This window comes from Sebastes fasciatus, chromosome 3 (assembly GCF_043250625.1).
Source record: "Sebastes fasciatus isolate fSebFas1 chromosome 3, fSebFas1.pri, whole genome shotgun sequence".
In the NCBI taxonomy this organism is placed as follows: domain Eukaryota; kingdom Metazoa; phylum Chordata; class Actinopteri; order Perciformes; family Sebastidae; genus Sebastes; species Sebastes fasciatus.
Window position 1 is genome coordinate 42,396,517 of NC_133797.1, and position 24,000 is coordinate 42,420,516.

The following is a 24,000-nucleotide window of genomic DNA, read 5'->3' on the forward strand; positions in this document are numbered from 1 at the left end:
ACAGCAGCAGAGGATCTAAGAAAAGAGTTAGTAATATACTGCAGGCCGGTCCCAAACCATGAAGAGCCAAGTAAAAGAACATTAAAATCAATCCCAAAAGACACCGGGAGCAGGTCAGCTAGAACCGGGCTGATATTCTAGTTAAAGGGACAGTTTGTAACTTCTTCCAGGTATAAATCATTGCAGGTCGGTGTCTCATGGTCTCTCGTGTGTCTCGTGGTCTCTCGTGTGTCTCGTGGTCTCTCGTGTGTCTCGTGGTCTCTCGTGTGTCTCCTGGTCTCTCGTGTGTCTCCTGGTCTCTCGTGTGTCTCCTGGTCTCTCGTGTGTCTCGTGGTCTCTCGTGTGTCTCGTGGTCTCTCGTGTGTCTCGTGGTCTCTCGTGTGTCTCCTGGTCTCTCGTGTGTCTCCTGGTCTCTCGTGTGTCTCCTGGTCTCTCGTGTGTCTCGTGGTCTCTCGTGTGTCTCGTGGTCTCTCGTGTGTCTCGTGGTCTCTCGTGTGTCTCGTGGTCTCTCGTGTGTCTCGTGGTCTCTCGTGTGTCTCGTGGTCTCTCGTGTGTCTCGTGGTCTCTCGTGTGTCTCCTGGTCTCTCGTGTGTCTCCTGGTCTCTCGTGTGTCTCCTGGTCTCTCGTGTGTCTCGTGGTCTCTCGTGTGTCTCCTGGTCTCTCGTGTGTCTCCTGGTCTCTCGTGTGTCTCCTGGTCTCTCGTGTGTCTCGTGGTCTCTCGTGTGTCTCCTGGTCTCTCGTGTGTCTCCTGGTCTCTCGTGTGTCTCCTGGTCTCTCGTGTGTCTCGTGGTCTCTCGTGTGTCTCGTGGTCTCTCGTGTGTCTCGTGGTCTCTCGTGTGTCTCCTGGTCTCTCGTGTGTCTCATGGTCTCTCGTGTGTCTCATGGTCTCTCGTGTGTCTCCTGGTCTCTCGTGTGTCTCGTGGTCTCTCGTGTGTCTCGTGGTCTCTCGTGTGTCTCCTGGTCTCTCGTGTGTCTCCTGGTCTCTCGTGTGTCTCCTGGTCTCTCGTGTGTCTCGTGGTCTCTCGTGTGTCTCCTGGTCTCTCGTGTGTCTCCTGGTCTCTCGTGTGTCTCGTGGTCTCTCGTGTGTCTCGTGGTCTCTCGTGTGTCTCCTGGTCTCTCGTGTGTCTCGTGGTCTCTCGTGTGTCTCGTGGTCTCTCGTGTGTCTCGTGGTCTCTCGTGTGTCTCCTGGTCTCTCGTGTGTCTCATGGTCTCTCGTGTGTCTCATGGTCTCTCGTGTGTCTCATGGTCTCTCGTGTGTCTCATGGTCTCTCGTGTGTCTCCTGGTCTCTCGTGTGTCTCCTGGTCTCTCGTGTGTCTCCTGGTCTCTCGTGTGTCTCATGGTCTCTCGTGTGTCTCATGGTCTCTCTTGTGTCTCCTGGTCTCTCGTGTGTCTCCGCTGTTCAGACTCAGACTCCAACACAAACTCCAGTGAAGCACCAAAACCTCTTGGTTGTATCTAGTGAAGCTGTTAAACAGTGTTGGCCGCGGTCGGAGGACGCGGAGGAGACCGTAGCTTTGGTCTCCAGGACCGGAGTCTCTGCTCCTCTGCTCCTCTGCTCCTCTGCCTGCCTTCACTCACACACCGTGCTCCTTCTCTCTCTCTCTCCACCTCTCACGTGCATGCTGCTCACTCCACACTGCAGAAGAGTTAGTTTAGCTCTGAGAATATCTAGTGAATGTTCAGTGGACGTTTGTGCAGAAATAACTGCTGCAGCTCCTCCAGACCAACAGAGGTTTCCCGTGTCTTGTGAAGTGACGGGGCTCCGCAGAGAGAAACGTTATCGTCTCCCCCGTTCCCTCCGGCCGCGGTCGGGAGGCTGAGGCGGGAAAAGCCAACACTAGGATCAGCATTGATTCATGGAGAGACCTTGGTCTGGTCAGCTAACATTACTGCCAAGCAGCTGAAATAGTCTAAAAAAAAAGATCTCAAAAAAAAATCTCAAAAAAAAGATCTGGAAAAAAATGTCCGAAAACACTGAAAAAAAAGATCTGAAAATAATGTCCGAAAAAAAAGTCTGAAAAAAAGATCTGAAAAATGTCGGACAAAAAAAGTCTGAAAAAAAAGATCTGAAAAATGTCGGACAAAAAATCTCAAAAAAAAGATCTGGAAAAAAATGTCCGGAAAAAAAGTCTGAAAAAAAAGATCTGAAAAATGTCGGACAAAAAATCTCAAAAAAAAAAATCTCAAAAAGTGTATAGCTAGTGTTATGAGGTTAAACAGGTCATAATTCTCTCTCTAATATCTATTTTATATTGATGTGAAAACATCTTCAAACAACTGGATTTATTCAAATTTCTCACCAAAAACTACATTTTACCAGATTACATTTGAACGCATCATGATGACGTTGTAATTTACCTTCACCCAATAGTCCTTTTTCCTGAGCCGACTTTGAACGCCTCATAACAGTAACTCAATGGCACCTCCATTAACGATAGTATCTCCGTTATTTAACCAGTCAGGACTGTGCTGCTAACGGCTGCTAACAGATAACGTTACTAACTCTCCTCCTGCTGTTTGTTGTTCACAGTGTCGCTTTATCAGGTAGAAATAGGGTGCGTCCCCTCAGGTGCGTCCCCTCAGGTGCGTCCCCTCTTTTTTTTCCTCCTCCGTGTCTCCGGTCCCAAACAAACTGAAACATGATACAGCATGCGTCTGCGTCATTGTGCAGCGTAACTGTTGTAAAGCATCAATAAGAGGAATCGATAGTCAGAGATTCCTCCGCGTACCACTAGAGAGAGCACGCGGACCACCAGTGGTACGTGGACCAGAGTTTGAGAACCACTGCCTTAATATATTTTAGAATCAGTGTTTGAATACCGGCTCGTCCACTGAGGCAGACCGTTGTCTTTGTGGACGTTTTGACTTGTGAAATAATCTGATATCGACAGCATTCAGGGCCTTCCCTTCCGTTGAGGACACTGAGGTTCTGTCCTCCGTGTTTTGGGGATGTGGAGGTTTTTGCAGCTCGTTACTGTGTCTACGTTCAGACGTCGGACAAAAAGTGTCCGAAACAAAAGATCTGAAAAAAAAGATCCGGAAAAAAAGTCAGAAAAAAAGGTCTGAATATTATAATATCTTAGTGATGTCACTGGTTGGGCTGTTTCCTGGTAGATCTCCAGATGCATTCTGGGGAGTTTTCGGACATGTTTACATGTTGCCTCTCTGATTTCCATAAAATGATTTTCTTTGTATCCATACTCTCCAGGATCTCTACAGATGATTGACTACAGCCGCTGAGATGTGTCTGTTCATTTAAACAATGCAGAGTCTTTATGCGCCTTTAAATCCACCGCACAGCCACGCGCCCTTTGACACACACACACACACGCACACACACACACACACACACATACACGGAGCTTTAAGCCATGTGCTGCTGCTGCTCCCTATACAACATTAAAACAGACAAACATCCCATTAAACCACCAATGACAGCACAGAGAGATGCTGGGAGGGGGGGAGGAGGAAGAGGAGGATGAAGAGGAGGAAGAGGAGGATGAGGGTGTGTTTTGGTGGGTGGGACATATGATCATAAATGTATAGAAGGTGCTGCTGCAGCCTCGTCCCCCTCATATCCTCATCTCCTCACCTCCTCACCTCCTCATATCTCACTCCACCCAGCCCTAGAATAAAAAGCCCCGGTGACGTGCGCGCAGGGAAGCACCCAGCAGTATGTGCGCGCCCACGGGAGGGGCCGATAGAAAATGGCGAGTCTGTGCAAGAGGCAGCAATGCACGGTAGAGAGGCGCGGCTTTCGGCAGGAACTTGACTCTTGGAGGCACAAACTCATTCACTGTGTAGGTAAGCTCGCTTGGCATTGTGTGTGTGAGTGTGCGTGTCGTGGTTGGAGCGCAGTGTTTGGGTTTGGAGAGGAGAACCGGAGAGGAGAACCGGAGAGGAGAGCGGCTGGAAGGTCTCCAGCAGGAGAACCTATAGAAGCTGTCAGTCTGTGTTACGCACGGCGGCCGCTGCGCTGCTGCCGCTGCTGGAGCTGCTTCCAACACCGGACACATCCAACAACACTCAGCTCTACAACAACTCCAGTGTCTCTCAGTGTCCTGATGTGTTGACAGGTGTTGCACCTGCACGCGGGGTGCTCGTGCCACGCGCGGACAGGTGTTTTATTGTCATTCTGGCTGTGTATGTTTCTGTGTGTTTGTTTCTCTCCATTATTCCAGAGCTGTTTATTTATTGTAAGCAGGGCAGGTCACGTGTGCAGATGGAGCTGCGCCTCGGCCAATCCAATCACACGCTATAGGCAGGCGCGTGCACGTGTGCGCGCCGCCGGGTTGAGTTTTTGGTGGTGGGTGGGGAGGGGGGGAGGAGGGTGCGCGCGCTCAATCTCCAAACATCACCCCCTCCTCCTCCTCCCTCCACTTCCCTGGAAATGGGCTTTTGGGAGCGCGCATTGCTGCATTGAGGGAGATGAGATGTCAGAGGAATAATTTTGTATTTTCGGGTGAAGCTGCAGGCTGATGGTGGGAGGAGGGGGAGGAGGAGGAGGAATGTAAACCGGATCGGTACTCAGCTGGATGCGGTGGAAACTCTGTCAGTTTGCATTAAAACATGTTTGTGATATTTCTATACATTAAATGTTAGTGTCAGGAGAGCAGCTCTGCAGCGGCCATGACATGTGTCAGTCTTTGTCCTGTTCAACAACAGTTGTTGACCTCTCCCTGCTTCTCTCACGAGTTCATGGCCAAGCTTTGATTTTGGATTTCCTCATCCATACATCCCCTCCTCCTCCTCCTCCTCCTCCTCCTCCTCCTCTTCCTCCACCAATCCTCCATTTGTGGTGTATTTCATTAGCTCAGTTTAATCCGGTAACATCGACCCATCCTGATGTTATGGCAAGATTATCATCCACTCTTCGCCTCTGATCTCCTAACCTCTCTGGGTTTCCTCGGCTCTCTGCCCGGCTCCTAATCTGGCTTTTATCGGTGGTATGGAGGTATAAACCACCACCAGCACCACCATCACCATCATCACCACCGGCAGCAGCAGAGTCGGGGTGTTGCTTGTTTTTGGACCCACTTTTCTGCGTCCAGATGTTGCGCGTTGAACTATCACCTACTTACCCATCCGACCGCTTTATAATATCCCACATGGCCTGATTCGGAGTGGGCCGGCGGGGCTTTTTAGTAAGTAAGAGAGCCTCCTAATGATGTAGGGATGTGGTGATAAATGAAAAGGTTGGGTAATCTCTGACCTCCAGCATTAAAGCCGTCAGGAATCCCAACCGGCAGTGTCAACAAACCACTCCTCATCCTTCATTTGGTCTCACAGCAGGCAGTTTAATGTGGGAGATTATTACACTCAAATGTTGTTTTACTCAACAGAAGTCACCTATTGTCAAGCTTCACATGTTAATAATGATAGCCTGCTTTGTGTCCCACTTGTGCCTTCTGTGATAGTCTATAATTAGAGCTGTTGTGATGGTTTAGTGGGTCACTGGGTGGGAGGTAGTCGCTGGAACACATTTTGGAGAGTCTTGAGAAAGAGTCGTATCATAAACTCTGGAAGGATGTTGTTCAGACTAGAAGTCATGATGATAGTGAAGTCGACAGAGAGAGCATAAGCTTGATAAACACACTGTGTTGTAGTAACATCACAAAGCAGAATGATGGACTCCCAGTGGGCTGTTCCAGCTGGCTGTAGCTCTATACTGTCCGTGCCGCTCCGTGTGTGTTAGTTCGGCATATTTCTTCATTTCTGCTCGTCGTCGCTCCTCATCGGTTTGCTCTGCGTGACGAGCAGCACAGTTTCTCGGCAGTCGGATTGAAGTCTGACATGTTTGTTTGTTTGAGGTTCTAATCGGCTCTGAAGCTGAGCGAGAATCTGGAACATCATGAGATCCGTTTTGTCTTCTGACCGGCTGAACAGCAGCGTGTCAAAGTGTTGCAGTCAGTTTGGACATTTTGATTTTAATTCATTTTGGGCTACTTGTTGTAGTGCAATGTTCAGATATTATCAAGTCTGCAAACTAACGATTATTCTCATCGTCAATTGATTATTTTCTCCATTGATCAATTAGTTAAAATGGTGAAAAATGTTGATCGGTGATTCATTCAACTCCACTCAGTGTTTATATTATATTATATATTAATTATATATATAATATATAATATATAATTATATATTAATTATTAATTAATTATATAAATATAATATTATTGATTTTTTATAGGCTTTTATTAGATTTATTTCCACATTAATGAGTTTATAGAGTGACTTTGCTGTTTGCTGCTCCAGTAATTATATTGTATTTTTGGCCGTGTGTATATTTTGGATTACAACTAAACATTATTTTCATTGTCAATTAATCTCTCGATTATTTTCTTGATTAGTTGTTTGGTCTAAAAAATGTCAGAAAATGTGGATCAGCGTTTCCCAAAGCTCAAGATGACGTCCTCAAACGTCTTGTTTTGTCCACAACCCAAAGATATTCAGTTTACGGTCACAGAGGAGGAAAGAAACCAGAAAATATTCACATTTAAGAAGCTGGAATCAGAGAAATTAGACTTTTTTTCTTCTTAAAAAATGACTCAAACTGATTAATCGATTATCAAAATAGTTGGCGATTATTTTAATAGTTGACATCTGATCGGTTCATTGCACATCTACATCCAAGTGCCTCTACAGCGAACAATAAAGGAGTTTAAAGTTAAAGCCAAAGTAATCAATCGATTAGTTGATCTGTAAACTATTCTGATAATTGATTAATTGTTTAAGTCATTTTCTTGCTCGCAAAAATGCCCCAAAAATTCTGGTTCCAGCTTCTCGTTTGTGACGATTTGTTGCTTTTCTTTGTCTTACGTTATAATAAATTATATATTTTGTCCTTTTGGTAGGACAAAAAAAATGCAATTTGAAGACGGCAATCTGGACTGTGAGAAGTTATAAAGGCGTTTTTTAAACTATTTTATGATATCTGAGACCAAATAATTCAGTGTTTCCCAAAACCCAAGATGACGTCCTCAAATGTCTCGTTTTAGTCCACGACTCAAATATATTCAGTTTACTGTCATGGAGGAGGAAAGAAACCAGAAAATATTCACATTTAAGAAGCTGGAATCAGAATTTAGACTATTTTATTTCTTAAAAATGACTCAAAGCGATAAATCGATAAACGACTGATGGATTAATTGTTGCAGCTCTACTGCAAGTAATGAAAAACAGTCCAAAACCCAAATCTATGTAGAATTTACTGTCATATAAGACAAAGAAAAGCAACACATCCTCTCAATTAAGACGCATTAACAGGAATGTTTGCTTGAAGAATGACTTAAAGGGTTTTCAGAAATAGACTGATCATTTAATCAATGTTTTCTTGAGATTAAAATCTTGATATCTGAGAAGCCTTCAGACTCCCGAATAAGACGACAATGTCAGAAAAAAACGATTTTTATCCTTACACAAAAATGTGTGCTGGCAATGAAAATGAAACTCATGGTGTCATGAGCGGTACCTTTGTATTAAACAGCCTCGGTATTAATAGTGCTGGTTGTGTTTAAGAAGGTCAGGTAACATCTTCCAGTTTATTTCAGGGGTGTGAGAGGATGCGGCTCGTCGACGGCGCCGGCCTCGTCGTCTTTGCCCCGCGTGCTGCTCTGATAATAAAGTCGGGTCTATATGCCAGAGAAAGGTTAACATTATTAGTTGGTAGCAATTATAGCCCAACTGCTGATTCCTTTGGCACATATTCTGGGTAAGAGAGTGCAGCTAATTTGATTGCTGAAAGGTTGTGGCAGTGCTGTGGAGAGACAGACTGTGAGGGAGAGAGAGAGAGGTGTGAGTCTGGCTGGCAGATTGCTTTCGTTTTTCTTTTTTCTCACAGGCACAGTAATAATCCACCGGCTGAGCTAAACGTGAGCGGAGCGACAAGGCCGCTTTTATGGCGACTAAAGTTCTCCATACAGTTTGTTATCTGGTGACTCTGAAGGCCTCAATCAGACAAGAGAGCGAGGAGCGCCGCCGATCAGACAGAGTGAGGAGCACCGCCGATCAGACACAGAGTGAGGAGCGCCGCCGATCAGACAAGAGAGCGAGGAGCGCCGCCGATCAGACAGAGTGAGGAGCACCGCCGATCAGACACAGAGTGAGGAGCGCCGCCGATCAGACAAGAGAGCGAGGAGCGCCGCCGATCAGACAGAGTGAGGAGCGCCGCCGATCAGACAGAGTGAGGAGCGCCGCCGATCAGACAGAGTGAGGAGCGCCGCCGATCAGACAGAGAGCGACGAGCGCCGCCGATCAGACAGAGATCGACGAGCGCCGCCGATCAGACAGAGATCGACGAGCGCCGCCGATCAGACAGAGAGCGACGAGCGCCGCCGATCAGACAGAGAGCGACGAGCGCCGCCGATCAGACAGAGAGCGACGAGCGCCGCCGATCAGACAGAGTGAGGAGCACCGCCGATCAGACACAGAGTGAGGAGCGCCGCCGATCAGACAAGAGAGCGAGGAGCGCCGCCGATCAGACAGAGTGAGGAGCACCGCCGATCAGACACAGAGTGAGGAGCGCCGCCGATCAGACAAGAGAGCGAGGAGCGCCGCCGATCAGACAGAGTGAGGAGCGCCGCCGATCAGACAGAGTGAGGAGCGCCGCCGATCAGACAGAGTGAGGAGCGCCGCCGATCAGACAGAGAGCGACGAGCGCCGCCGATCAGACAGAGATCGACGAGCGCCGCCGATCAGACAGAGATCGACGAGCGCCGCCGATCAGACAGAGAGCGACGAGCGCCGCCGATCAGACAGAGAGCGACGAGCTCCGCCGATCAGACAGAGAGCGACGAGCACCGCCGATCAGACAGAGAGCGACGAGCACCGCCGATCAGACAGAGAGCGACGAGCACCGCCGATCAGACAGAGAGCGACGAGCACCGCCGATCAGACAGAGAGCGACGAGCACCGCCGATCAGACAGAGAGCGACGAGCACCGCCGATCAGACAGAGAGCGACGAGCACCGCCGATCAGACAGAGAGCGACGAGCAGTGCGTGTTGTTGTTGAGACAGAGCGTCTTTTTTTGCAGTTTGCTGCGTCTTTTTCTAAAAATTGTTGCCAGGCAACTAGAAAATCGATTTACCTATGTATCACGATTTTTAAATGTATTTCTTTTCAATGCCAGAATGGATATATTTACTTCATTTGAGTCTATGTGGAGGTTAGGGATGTTCATAATTAACCGTTAACTGACCATTTAGAAATAAATAAAATCGCGCTACATGTACAGTTCTTTCCCTCCCTATCGTTTACCTACACTCAGAGTCAAATCCTCGTCTTATCAAGTCACCGTAGTCCCCCCCCCCCTCCTCTCTGAGCGGACGGCTGTTATTTCAGTAATGGACAGATGGACGCCCCGAGAGATCTGCCTGCCACTTTCTCATCTCGCTAATTCTTTTCATGGGCTTCTTGAAAAGGAAAACAAAACATGGCACATTTATGGGCGAGCTGGTGGGAAGAGTGGCAGCGATCCACCCATTTCACTGGACCGGGTGCCAACACTGTAAATCTCTACGTACCCTCTTCATTACACATGCATGCACACACACACCCCCACCCTCCTCCTGCTCGACAGTAATGCGTGTGAAAGTGTGTGTGTGTGTGTGTGTGTGTGTGTGTGTGGAGCTATCTCGGGGGCCGATCCATGCCAACCAGGAGCCCCGTGGGAGGAGGGCTGCTCTCTTTGGGGCAGGGGGGAGGTTGACTGCAATCTGTGGGAAAGCAAAATACACCACTGGCACCGAGTGCATGTCGACAGAAGGTGTGTGTGTGTGTGTGTGTGTGTGTGTGTGTGTGTGTGTGCGCGCGTGCGCACCTTTATTTATCCAGGAAACGTCCACTGAGCTCGGTGCTCTTTTGCAGCGACGTCCTGCCTCACGTTCAAACACAATAACGCACCTTCATCTAAACTGCCAGAAGGATTCAAACCATCGCCATCGTTCCGCTCACACGCCTGCATCTTTTATCCCCACTAGCCTGAATGTGTTTCTGAGGAGGAGGAAACCATTTCATGTTGTTTTTGCCGGCTGTTGAGAAACTAGTGAATCTGTGTTGTACCTGTTAAAGCGGCGGCGTGTGACGGCTTTAAAGGAACACGTTTAGAGTCTCAGGAGAGGACGACGGCAGCCCACTTCCTAAAAAGGCCTTTTTTAGTTTTTTAATCATTTATAAAAAGCTTCGTCTTTGTTGTGTTTTTATTTTGCAGTTTTGCTCCCCGTAGAGCGTCCTGGTGTCTCTGATGAGGATGGGAAGCTTTTCATTATTGTTGGAGCGTCTTCAAGAGAAACATACGAGAGTCTTTAAACCACATCAGAGGCCAAAAGTTAGTTGTTAAAGTTTAGATGAAACTATCACATTAACTGTCCTAAACCTGAATCTAACTGAATAATCATCATTTAGAGGTGAAACCGTTAATTAGTCTTTTGTTTCCATGTAAATAACCAGATCAAGTGATGCTTTCAGGTGCAATCGTGGCTTCCAGCTTCTCAAAATGTCAATATTTACTGCTTTTCTTAGTATTTATTTATTTACTCATTTTTTATTTATACCATTCTTATATCTATATTTAATACGCTTCATAGATCCCACTTCTCAGCATTTTTATTTTTTGTTTACACCGTGGTTATACAGTATATTATACGTGTTTGATGCACATATTTATACATATATGTTATATTTCTTTATTATATTTCTCTACATATATAGTGTTATATATTATAGCATTATGTACATAATTCATATTTTACATACTCTTTTATTTCTATTTTTCTTATTTTTCTTTATACTTGTATATAAGAGTAACTTTAACCGTTTTGGACTCTTTTGGACTTATTAATAAATAAATAAATAACTAAATAAAAAGCTGCAGCTGGACTCTCTATCAGGTCACTGGTTGATATTTGACTCATGAAGTAGCAGCGGGGATTCACCTGCTGATAACCTCTAATCTGCTTTTACGTTGGAGTTACTTTACGTCCCCCAAAACTCGTCTTCATGTTGCAAGAGCCAGATTTATGATCATATTTATTTATCTTACTGATGTCTGCTCTGTGACTGTGTGAGATCGGACGTCACATTTTGAAGATCTAAGTCTTCTTTTATTCTCTGCCCTTATTTTCTTAATTTTTATTTCCTCTTAACATCAGTGTACAAAATCAGGGAAAATAAAGAGAACATTGGCAGATTTATAACATTTTGAATTTGCCAATCCATTTATAAGTCTCTCCATAAACACAGTAGGGCTGCACGATTATGGCCAAAATGATAATCACGATTATTTTGATCAGTATTGAGATTATTCACTGACTTTAGCGGCAACATATTTATTGCACTTTCACATTAAAATAAACAGCTTTATTAGGTACACCATGCTAGTACCGGGTGGTCTTCACTTTATTAGGTACACCTTGCTAGTACCGGGTGGTCTTCATCTGCTTCCAGGTTGGACGTGTTGTGCGTTCAGAGATGGTATTCTGCATACCTTGGTTGTAACGAGTGGTTATTGGAGTTACTGTTGCCTTTCTATCATCTCCAACCACTCTGCCCATTCTCCTCTGACCTCTGACATCAACAAGGCATTTCCGTCCACACAACCCCCGCTCACTGGATATGTTCTCTTGTTGGGACCATTCTCTGTAAACCCTAGAGATGGTTGTGCGTGAAAATCCCAGTAGATCAGCAGTTTAATACTCAGACCAGCCCGTCTGGCACCAACAACCATGCCACGTTCAAAGTCACTTAAATCCCCTTTCTTCCCCATTCTGATGCTCGGTTTGAACTTCAGCAAGTCGTCTTCACCACGTCTAGATGACGTAATGCATTGAGTTGCTGCCATGTGATTGGATGATTAGCTATTTGTTTTAACAAGTAATGGAACAGGTGTGCCTAATAAAGTGGCCGGTGAGTGTATTTTATCCGCAATATGAGAAAATACATCAATATGCACCCCTTTTGTGAGCTACATTTTAAAGTGAAATGCTTCAATCTGGTGCACTTTGAGAGCAAAATTAACAACAATAACAATATAGATAAACATATTTATACTCTCAATTTAATCATAAACACATTATAGATGTTTTATAGATAATATCTACACCTAAAAGTGAAGCCAAAACATCTGGATCACCGGCTGGCTGTTAGTTTACACCAGCGGTCAGCAGCCTGCGTCTCTCCAGCTCCTCACTGTGGAGTTTTAAAAATGGAAATGAACTGTTTTTGTTTACATTTTCATGTTTATTGATCATAGTTGTAGGTCTATGGAACGACGGTACGACGGAGTATTAGGGCCACATTGAGGACAAAAATACATCTGAGATTTAGAGAATAAAGTGAGAATATTATAAAGTAGTCATTTTATGTGTTATTTTCTTTTTTTCTCGTTAAGTTATGAATTTATTCTCGTAATATTCTGACTTTATTGTGTAAATCTCAGATGTGTTTTCCCTCAATGTGGTCTTAATACTCCGTAGTACATTGTCTCTTTGGCCCTCACTGCATTAGACTGATATACTATATACTGAGACTGTAAACTGAGTTACCTTCATCACAATGATCACATGTTTTGCGTTTGTATGTTTTTTCTTCTGACAGTAAAGGTCGCTGACCCCTGGTACAGGAAGCGCTTGATTCGATGTGCAGCAGAGTTTTCTCTGAGCAGAACACACATTTTAAACGTTAATATCTCAGGAGGTCATCTTCATTTAATGTGGGAAGACAAAATCCTGATTTTAATATCTGATTAATTGTGCAGCCCTTAAAACACAGCACGGTTTAAACTGAGCAGATGATTGTTGAGAGTTAGATCAGAAATCTACCTGAAGTCTTTGACGGAGAAGAAACACTTCAGCTCTCTCTGTCTCTCTGTCTCTCCTCTCTCTCTCTCTCTCTCTGTCTCTCTCTCTCTTTCTCTCTCTCTCTCTCTCTTTCTCTCTCTCTCTCCTCTCTCTGTCTCTCTCTCTCTCTCTGTCTCTCTCTCTCTCTCTGTCTCTCTCTCTCTTCTCTCTCTCTCTCTCTCTCTCTCTCTCTCTCTCTCTCTCTCTCTCTCTCTCTCTCTCTCTCTCTCTCTCTCTCTTCTCTCTCTCTCTTCTCTCTCTCTCTCTCTCTCTCTCTCTGTCTCTCTGTCTCTCTCTCTCTCTCTCTCTCTCTGTCTCTCTCTCTCTCTCTGTCTCTCTCTCTCTTCTCTCTGTCTCTCTGTCTCTCTCTCTCTCTCTGTCTCTCTCTCTCTCTTCTCTCTCTCTCTCTCTCTCTCTCTGTCTCTCTGTCTCTCTCTCTCTCTCTGTCTCTCTCTCTCTCTCTCTCTCTGTCTCTCTGTCTCTCTCTCTCTCTCTGTCTCTCTCTCTCTCTCTGTCTCTCTCTCTCTCTCTCTCTCTCTGTCTCTCTGTCTCTCTCTCTCTCTCTGTCTCTCTCTCTCTCTCTCTCTCTCTGTCTCTCTGTCTCTCTCTCTCTCTCTGTCTCTCTCTCTCTCTCTGTCTCTCTCTGTCTCTCTCTCTCTTCTCTCTCTCTCTCTCTCTCTCTCTCTCTCTCTCTCTCTTTTCTTCCCTTTGGTCTCACCAGCGACCAAAGTCCTCCATTTCCTTAAACTCAACTTTGTACACAGCGTCCTCGACTCAAACCCAAATTTATGTAAGCGTTCCATTGTTTAGGTGTGTGTGTGTGTGTGTGTGTGTTTGTGTGTGTGTGTGTGTGTGTGTTCCCTTTGTTATGTGAGCTACCTGACCTCCTTGGTACAGTTCTTCTTTTGGACACTGACGCCATGTGAGCTAATGCACGGTGTGTGAGTTTGTGTTTGGAGTGCACACACACACACACACACACACACACACACGTGCACACAAACACATGCACGGTGCTGGTGAGAGGTGTCAAGGCTTCAGAGCAGCAGGAATGTTTACTTGGACCCGCCTTCAGTGAATTCCTTCTCATTCTTCATAATGGCTGCTTTTGTGTGGAAGGTCATATATGAGCAATTTGCTTTTCAGAGTATTTGATCAATGGCATGGGGGTGTGTGTGTGTGTATGTGTGTGGGTGTGTATGCATGTGTGCGTGTGTGCATGTGTGCGTGCACTCTTCTGTCTTTGTAAGGACCAGTTTTGGAACATTTTGTTCGCTCCTCCAGAGAGCTGTGAGAGGGTTGAGCTGTGAGGGTTGAGCTGTGAGGGTTGAGCTGTGAGGGTTGAGCTGTGAGGGTTGAGCTGTGAGAGGGTTGAGCTGTGAGAGGGTTGAGCTGTGAGGGTTGAGCTGTGAGGGTTGAGCTGTGAGAGGGTTGAGCTGTGAGGGTTGAGCTGTGAGAGGGTTGAGCTGTGAGGGTTGAGCTGTGAGGGTTGAGCTGTGAGGGTTGAGCTGTGAGGGTTGAGCTGTGAGAGGGTTGAGCTGTGAGGGTTGAGCTGTGAGGGTTGAGCTGTGAGGGTTGAGCTGTGAGGGTTGAGCTGTGAGAGGGTTGAGCTGTGAGGGTTGAGCTGTGAGGGTTGAGCTGTGAGGGTTGAGCTGTGAGAGGGTTGAGCTGTGAGGGTTGAGCTGTGAGGGTTGAGCTGTGAGGGTTGAGCTGTGAGGGTTGAGCTGTGAGGGTTGAGCTGCAGGGAACGCCGTATTATTGTAATGAGGGAAGTCTGAAATCTCTTCAGTATTAATGGAATTAAAAGTGAAAGTGTGAGTGTCGTTCAGACCGTCATTAACAATGAATTAATACTAAGTAGCACCTCGGTATTCCCGAACAAGAGGAACCGGCTAATGAGATAATAATGGAGCTGAGCAGGCGGTTAAGCAGCGTTAAGCTGTCACGGTTCACAGTTAAAGGGACAGTCGGCGGGCGGCGGGCGGCGGGCGGCGGGCGGTGGGCGGCCGTCTGCTCCCAATCATTACAGAAATAATCCGAAACTTTGTCATGTAAATAAAATGTCTGTCATGTTGTTCCCAGACTGAAATGATCTCTAAAGTCCTCGACAGCAGCAGGAAGTGATGCGCTGATGTTTACACACTAGAGACGCAACCATTGTTCCATTAGAAGACAAGTTATTATTTTTATGATAGATCAATCTTTACCTCGCTCCAGCTTATCAATTGTGAGGATTTTCAGCTCTTCAGTTTGATATCATTGTTGACTGAATGTCTGACTGACAGATGAAGACGGGGTTTCTGGGTTTCTGGGTTTCTGGGGTGTTGTGATAGTTTATAGACCAAATAGAATAGAATTCCTTTATTGTCATTTTTATTGATTGCATAAAATACAACGACATTAAGTAGCGATGCTGACGGTGCATTAACACACATCAAACTATTAAAAACAAATAATAATATATATTATAAATAGAAAATCTGTATGTATTTGCTGTTACCTGTAAAAGGAGAGTTGCAATATTACACATTTGCACATAGGGCTGTTAATCGATTAAATGTGCTGCTTTATGTAAATGTATGTATATATTTATTATTGTAAATCAATGAACAACACAAATCAATGACAGATATTGATCCAGAAACCCTCACAGGTTCTGCATTTAGCATAAAACAATATGCTACCATCATAACATGTCAAACTGCAGCCCAACAGGCAACAACAGCTGTCAGTGTGTCAGTGTGCTGACTTGACTATGACTTGCCCCAAACTGCATGTGATGATCATAAAGTGGGCATGTCTGTAAAGGGGAGACTCGTGGGTACCCATAGAACCCATTTACATTCACTGATCTGGAGGTCAGAGGTCAAGGGGCTTTTTTTTTAACTTTTTCAGACTTTAAAAAAAAATGTTTTTCAGACTTTTTTCGGACATTTTTTAGATTTTGTTTTTAATATTTTTTTGACTTTTTTGGACAATTTCAGACATTATTTTAGACAATTTTTCAGACTTTTTTTTATATTTTTCAGACAATTTTTGGACATTTTTCAGATGTTTTTCAGGGGAGACTCGTGGGTACCCATAGAACCCATTTACATTCACACATCTGGAGGTCAGAGGTCAAGGGACCCCTTTGGAAATGGACATGAAAGTTTTTCCTCCAAAGTTTTGCGAGCGTTATTTAACCTCCTTCATGACCAGACTAGTGTCTGGTCTGAGGCTAAAACGGAGCCGCTACAACCTAAAAATTGAAAGTTGCGTTAAAGAAATGAGTAGCGTTAAAACGAATTTGCGTTAACGTGTTTTTATCGCGTCAACTTTGACAGCCCTAATTGCACAATTCCTAATCAATAATGAATATAATCATTAGCTGCAGCCTTATTACAGACACAACAATATAGTTTGTTTGGAATAAATCAAAGAAGGTAGAGAAGGAAGTCTCCGTCCGTGTGTTCTTCAGTACAGCGTGTTGTCGCCGCTCATCACCAGCGCTGTCGCCAAAATCAAGAAGACTGAAAATCTCAGTGTTCACATCAGCTGTTTTCATGGCAAATGAATTAAAGTCTAGCTCCTAATACAACTTCTACTACTGTATGTGATAATAACAGTATCCTTCATCTGGAAGCATTAAAGGGAGACTATGTCTGAGTGACTGTAATGCTTATGTCTAAACCACTGCTCAGCATTTAGCTCAAATGCTAAACTAATGGAACCGTACCACAAATGTAGACGAGTCATAAACTCATCAATATTTACCCAGAATGACCCAACAAGCTGCTGGTCATACCAGACCGGGTCACACCGGACCGGGTCGCACCAGACTGGGTCACACCGGACCGGGTCACACCGGACCGGGTCACACCGGACCGGATCACACCGGACCGGGTCACACCGGACCGGGTCACACCAGACCGGGTCACACCGGACTGGGTCACACCGGACCGGGTCACACCGGACCGGGTCACACCGGACCGGGTCACACCGGACTGGGTCACACCAGACCGGGTCACACCGGACCGGGTCACACCAGACCGGGTCACACCGGACCGGGTCACACCAGACCGGGTCACACCGGACCGGGTCACACCAGACCGGGTCACACCGGACTGGGTCACACCGGACCGGGTCACACCGGACTGGGTCACACCGGACCGGGTCACACCGGACCGGGTCACACCAGACCGGGTCACGGTGCGTTTTAATGCTGATGATGACTTCAGCTTTTCATTCGTAGAGAGGAAGAATGTATTATTTTGCCTTCAAAAGTTCCATATTTGAGACATGAAAAGGACATGAAGATGTATAATAAGAATAACATATAACACCAACCACCAACGCGCTGTTAGAACAGAACGGAACGTCTTTATTGCACCGCTGTGAATCATTAGTTCCGGTTGAGCGGCGCTTTGAGGGCGATGAGTGTGTCGATGGGGTTTAATCTGGGCATGTTTGTTTAAAGACTCTGTACCCACTGGGCATGGCAGCGTGCCAGCCCACTGCTGCTGCTGCTGCTGCCCACAGGTGCACCCTGGGAAATGTAGTTCCTCAAAGAGGGGAGACAGATGGGCGATTGTTGGAACAATAGAGAGAGAGAGCGGGTGAGAGAGAGGGAGCGTTTAGGAAGGTAGACCCTGAGAGGAACACGTGACGGATGAGCTCTGAGCAACTAATGACACGGAAACAATGAGCATTATTTACAATTCACACACTGAATTATGATTTGGCCTTGGACATGAGATGGAGCACACAGAGACGACACACACACACACACACACACACACGCACACACACACACACAGGAACACTGTGGTTTAGAATAACAACAGTTAAACTTCGGCTTTATTTCATCTACTTTGTGTTTTTTTAATTTGTTGATGAATTAAAGAAAGAAGCTTTCTAGAAGTTAACTAACCTCTTAACTCAAAATCCAGATTAATACTGGATCACACTCCGAGCACCGAGAAGCTGAGTGTTGTTTGGACTTTTAATATTAGTTATGATTATGATAAACAAGCTTACCATACCAAAACTAAAGTTCATCTTCACTGGTTATGTTGCTTACTGTGCCTCGTTTGTCTGGATTGAGCTGCGTGTGTTAGTCTGTAACGTTAGAGGCCTTCACACTAGGGGTGTGACGAAACATCGTGCCACGAAATATCGGCATATAAAAACGTGACGATATGCATCGTCGAGACGAAAAACTGAATGGCGATATCAGAGCATAATAGTTACTGCGTTCATACGGGCTCCAGAGCTGAAGCAAAGCTGCAACCTCTTCCTGCTGCTCTGCAGGGCCTCTGGAAGGAGGCTGAGTACAAGTCATATCTTTGGGGTATTACACATGCGCAGTAAAGTCTGGTCTGCCCTCGCCCAAATTGAACCAATCGCAACGGGTGTGCGGTGAGCTAGTGATGTAATCAGTTTGTACCCGACTGCTGTGTAACACCGTGTAACACCGTGTAACACCGTGTAACACCGTGTAACGCCGACGACCACGACGAGCCGAGGATTCGCTCCTTTTCCTGTTTCAAAAGGACACAAACAAACAGTATTTGTTCTCTGAAAGTCGGGGTTTGCGCGGAGAAACAAAGGTTTTTCACTGCACCGAGCAAAGCGCGAGCACCACGGACCGTTACAGACAGGAAGTCGGCACCACGGACCGTTACAGACAGGAAGTCGGCACCACGGACCGTTACAGACAGGAAGTCGGCACCACGGACCGTTACAGACAGGAAGTCGGCACCACGGACCGTTACAGACAGGAAGTCGGCACCACGGACCGTTACAGACAGGAAGTCGGCACCACGGACCGTTACAGACAGGAAGTCAGCACCACAGCAACCTACCTAGTTTATAGTTTATAGTTTATAGCCTCTGATGTTAACCTGACTACCATCTCACTTTCAGCTTCATTTGATTCTTATTTCAGTTCCCTGTCTTTACTCTTCTCTCTCTGTGGTTAATCATCTTTTCAAGTAAACTTCTCCTAGACGCGGTGAGCGAACCCTCGTCTCCGCCGTGTCACAATGAGCTTTTTTTCAGAGCCGTCGCCGTCACATTCATCAGCACGACCACCACGGCACGGCGATGTAAGGGTCGTAAAACACACACACACACACACACACACAGTGGTCTTTGTATGAGCAGCAGAACGGAGGAGCGTCTTCTGAGGCTGCAGGGCGTGTTGGGGTCTGACTCACACCGCCGGAGGAAGACTGACCTCCTTGTCATCCTTCCACACAGAACAACAGTCGGGGCAGACGCTCCTCGTACAGGCCGCCGTCTGTTTGGACCGAGACCTTTGGTGTTGTCGGGGACGTGTGTGCAGCTTTCTCTGAGTCTCGGTGATTCTTCTCTGCTAGCAGCACAGTTTAATGTTAGAAAGTCGTTATGACATCAGGTGTAGATGTTCATGGTTGTGAAAGGATGATGTGGAATGATTTTGGTGTCTCATAACCTCTCCTTCAGAGGCCCAGATGTCCCCCGTACAAAACTGGTGTCGAGGGCAGATTTTTGAAACTGAAAGATTTCCATGAAATTGTCTGTGGATATTCATGATCTCCAGAGGATACATTCTAATACTTATGGTGACCCCTAAACTCTCCCTTAGTGCCACCATCAGGCCAAAACTCCCACTTCTAAATGAGACATCAGAGTCTGACGGAGGCCGGGTTTTTGAGGTCTATAATTGATATATGAGAGAGTAAAAAAGTCCCAGTGAAACCGAAGTTAGAGCGTCTTTAAGCTTCCGTACTGGGAGGATTCCTACAGTTACAAGAGGGATTTAAATCAAATCCTTTGCATTTGTAGCACACGCACCGTGAATGTACACTCACCGGCCCCTTTATTAGGCACACCTGTTCAATTGCTTGTTAACACAAATAGCTAATCATCCAATCACATGGCAGCAACTCGATGCATTACGTCATCTAGACGTGGTGAAGACGACTTGCTGAAGTTCAAACCGAGCATCAGAATGGGGAAGAAAGGGGATTCAAGTGACTTTGAACGTGGCATGGTTGTTGGTGCCAGACGGGCTGGTCTGAGTATTAAACTGCTGATCTACTGGGATTTTCACGCACAACCATCTCTAGGGTTTACAGAGAATGGTCCCAACAAGAGAACATATCCAGTGAGCGGGGGTTGTGTGGACGGAAATGCCTTGTTGATGTCAGAGGTCAGAGGAGAATGGGCAGAGTGGTTGGAGATGATAGAAAGGCAACAGGAACTCAAATAACCACTCGTTGTAAAAGTGACGTTTGTAAAACTGTTTGGACACCTCGAACGGCAAACGACCGAATGTTTTAATTCAGGGAGGTTTTCTATTTGTGAAGCTTTCCTGTGGGCCGAGTGGGAGAAATATAATAAATAAATAAACACTGCACAAGTCGGAAGCTAGAAAACTTGTTTTGGCTTTATATGTGCCGGGCGAGGAATTCTCATCTTCTCCAGTTTTTATAATATTTTATATCCAGGCTCCACACACTCCATCCATTGATTGATTGATGGATGGATGGATGTCATGATAGTATTTTTTGTTACTAGCTTACGTGAGCACACGTCATATTTAGTTTTACCAAAAGAAAAGACGATTGGATTTTGATATAAAAATATTGATTTTTTTGTAAATTCTTTTGCATATATTGTTCAATAGCTGCACACTGTGGCTGGGGATGGGATCTGAAAGGGTTAAATGGACTTTAAGGTGCTGCAGGCCAAAGAAAGGACAAAGAATTTAGATTTTTTTAATACCGTAAAATGATTTTATCACCAATCATTTCTTGTTAATTACTAACGGACATGATGTATCTGTGATAAACTGAAACTCGTCTCTGTATCCGCCAGGTTCTATGAGTAAATGAAATGGACAAAATGCTTTGTAATTTCCTGTTTAACTTAGTTTTAACACATTTAGATTTGACTGAATCTGCTCCCTTCAACAGAATCATTCCATTTGAGTCCTACTGGTGAAGGGTTCTGTTGTTTTGTGTTCTCTAAAGCAGCTCGTGGTGGCTGTAGATGTTTTTATTATTATGGTAATAAACGAGGGCGAGCATGGAACAGAAATCAACTATTAAGAATGAAAGAGTCCCATCAAAGCTGACAGTTTGGTGACCGAGGTCACACGTTAACGGCAGCTGGAGGGCGAAAAAAGCCTTTTTAAAATTCATAAAACAACAAAGTGATTAAGAATAAATGGACGTATAACGCCGCTGACACTCAGCGGCACAAAGACGGTTTTTGTGTTTCACCTTTGCTCATATTTTATTAGTTGTGTTGACACACTTGACTGCAGCTGTTGTCCCCTGTGGGCCACCGTACGGTGATTCACGGCAGCCGGCGAGCGGTCGATTCATCCGTTGTGTGATTTTGGGATCAGTTTTGAATGGGAGAAGCGACGCGTTGACGGCCTGGAGGAGGAGAACACGGCTCCATGCAGCCAGCAGCAGATAACACAGCGTCATGTAGACCATAAAACAACCCACATCGTGACGCGCTCAAAGACGGAGAGGCGTGACATGTTCTAGTTATGTACAAGAGGAGGAAGTTAAAGCCTGCCAGCGGTTTGGAGGAAACAATTCAATTCATTATTTAAGAGTTACGGCCGGTAAACCTTTATTTACGCTCAGTATCTAACTCTAATCTGCCTTTAAAGGACCAAAACCAACAATGTGTTAGTCTGTCCCTCAATATCTCCAGACCTCCGTACGCGGTCTGAGGCTGGATTCAAAACCTACATACTACATAGTACTGACTAACGTAGTACACACTTTACAGTATACAGTATATACTACATACTACATACTACATACTACATACTACATACTACTGACTAACGTAGTACACACTTTACAGTACACAGTATATACTACATACTATATACTACATACTACATACTACATACTACTGACTAACGTAGTACACACTTTACAGTACACAGTATATACTACATACTATATACTACATACTACTGACTAACGTAGTACACACTTTACAGTATACAGTATATACTACATACTACATACTATATACTACATACTACATACTACATACTACTGACTAACGTAGTACACACTTTACAGTACACAGTATATACTACATACTATATACTACATACTACTGACTAACGTAGTACACACTTTACAGTACACAGTATATACTACATACTACATACTATATACTACATACTACATACTACATACTACTGACTAACGTAGTACACACTTTACAGTACACAGTATATACTACATACTATATACTACATACTACATACTACATACTACTGACTAACGTAGTACACACTTTACAGTACACAGTATATACTACATACTATATACTACATACTACTGACTAACGTAGTACACACTTTACAGTATACAGTATATACTACATACTACATACTACATACTACATACTACTGACTAACGTAGTCCACACTTTACAGTACACAGTATATACTACATACTATATACTACATACTACTGACTAACGTAGTACACACTTTACAGTATACAGTATATACTACATACTACATACTACATACTACTGACTAACGTAGTACACACTTTACAGTACACAGTATATACTACATACTACATACTACATACTACTGACTAACGTAGTACACACTTTACAGTATACAGTATATACTACATACTACATACTACATACTACTGACTAACGTAGTACACACTTTACAGTACACAGTATATACTACATACTATATACTACATACTACATACTACTGACTAACGTAGTACACACTTTACAGTACACAGTATATACTACATACTATATACTACATACTACATACTACTGACTAACGTAGTCCACACTTTACAGTACACAGTATATACTACATACTACATACTACATACTACTGACTAACGTAGTCCACACTTTACAGTACACAGTATATACTACATACTATATACTACATACTACTGACTAACGTAGTCCACACTTTACAGTACACAGTATATACTAGATACTATATACTACATACTACTGACTAACGTAGTACACACTTTACAGTATACAGTATATACTACATACTACATACTACATACTACATACTACATACTACTAACTAACGTAGTACACACTTTACAGTACACAGTATATACTAGATACTATATACTACATACTACTGACTAACGTAGTACACACTTTACAGTATACAGTATATACTACATACTACATACTACATACTACATACTACTGACTAACGTAGTCCACACTTTACAGTACACAGTATATACTACATACTATATACTACATACTACTGACTAACGTAGTCCACACTTTACAGTATATACTACATACTATATACTACATACTACTGACTAACGTAGTCCACACTTTACAGTACACAGTATATACTAGATACTATATACTACATACTACTGACTAACGTAGTCCACACTTTACAGTACACAGTATATACTACATACTATATACTACATACTACTGACTAACGTAGTACACACTTTACAGTACACAGTATATACTACATACTATATACTACATACTACTGACTAACGTAGTCCACACTTTACAGTACACAGTATATACTACATACTATATACTACATACTACTGACTAACGTAGTACACACTTTACAGTACACAGTATATACTACATACTATATACTACATACTACTGACTAACGTAGTCCACACTTTACAGTACACAGTATATACTACATACTATATACTACATACTACTGACTAACGTAGTCCACACTTTACAGTATACACTACATACTACATACTACTGAGGAACACAGTATACAGTACACAGAGGTAGCGACCCCGGCAGGAACAAATGTTCGATTCACTGTCTAATATCGTAAAACTGTCAATATTCATAATCTACACAGTTGATTTCTCTCCTCAAACATGTTCAGAGGTGAGTTTAGTGATGAAATAGATACGAAAAATGTTAAAAACTAGACGTTTGTGGCTGCTGCTGCTGCCGCCATGACGACGGTGGTCGTCCTTCCTTCTTCAGTCGGCTTGGTTCTCTATTGGCTGTCGTTCTTTCCCACATGACTGCGTCTCACCTGTCCTCGGCTGTCCCCGGCTGTTCTCACCTGTCCTCGGCTGTCCTCACCTGTCCCCGGCTGTCCTCGGGGATCCCCACACACAACGGGATATCCCAT

General features: G+C 44.5%; 1 protein-coding gene across 1 annotated transcript in view; it reads left to right on the forward strand.

Moving 5' to 3' along the window:
* The first annotated feature begins 3,577 nt into the window (after nt 1-3,577).
* The window catches only part of lcor (ligand dependent nuclear receptor corepressor), a 110,138-nt gene continuing 89,715 nt past the window's right edge, over nt 3,578-24,000 (forward strand). The window contains exon 1 of the mRNA XM_074631245.1: nt 3,578-3,805. Coding sequence (XP_074487346.1) covers nt 3,709-3,805 — 97 coding nt within the window. The 5' untranslated portion in view covers nt 3,578-3,708. The remainder of the gene's footprint in view (nt 3,806-24,000) is intronic.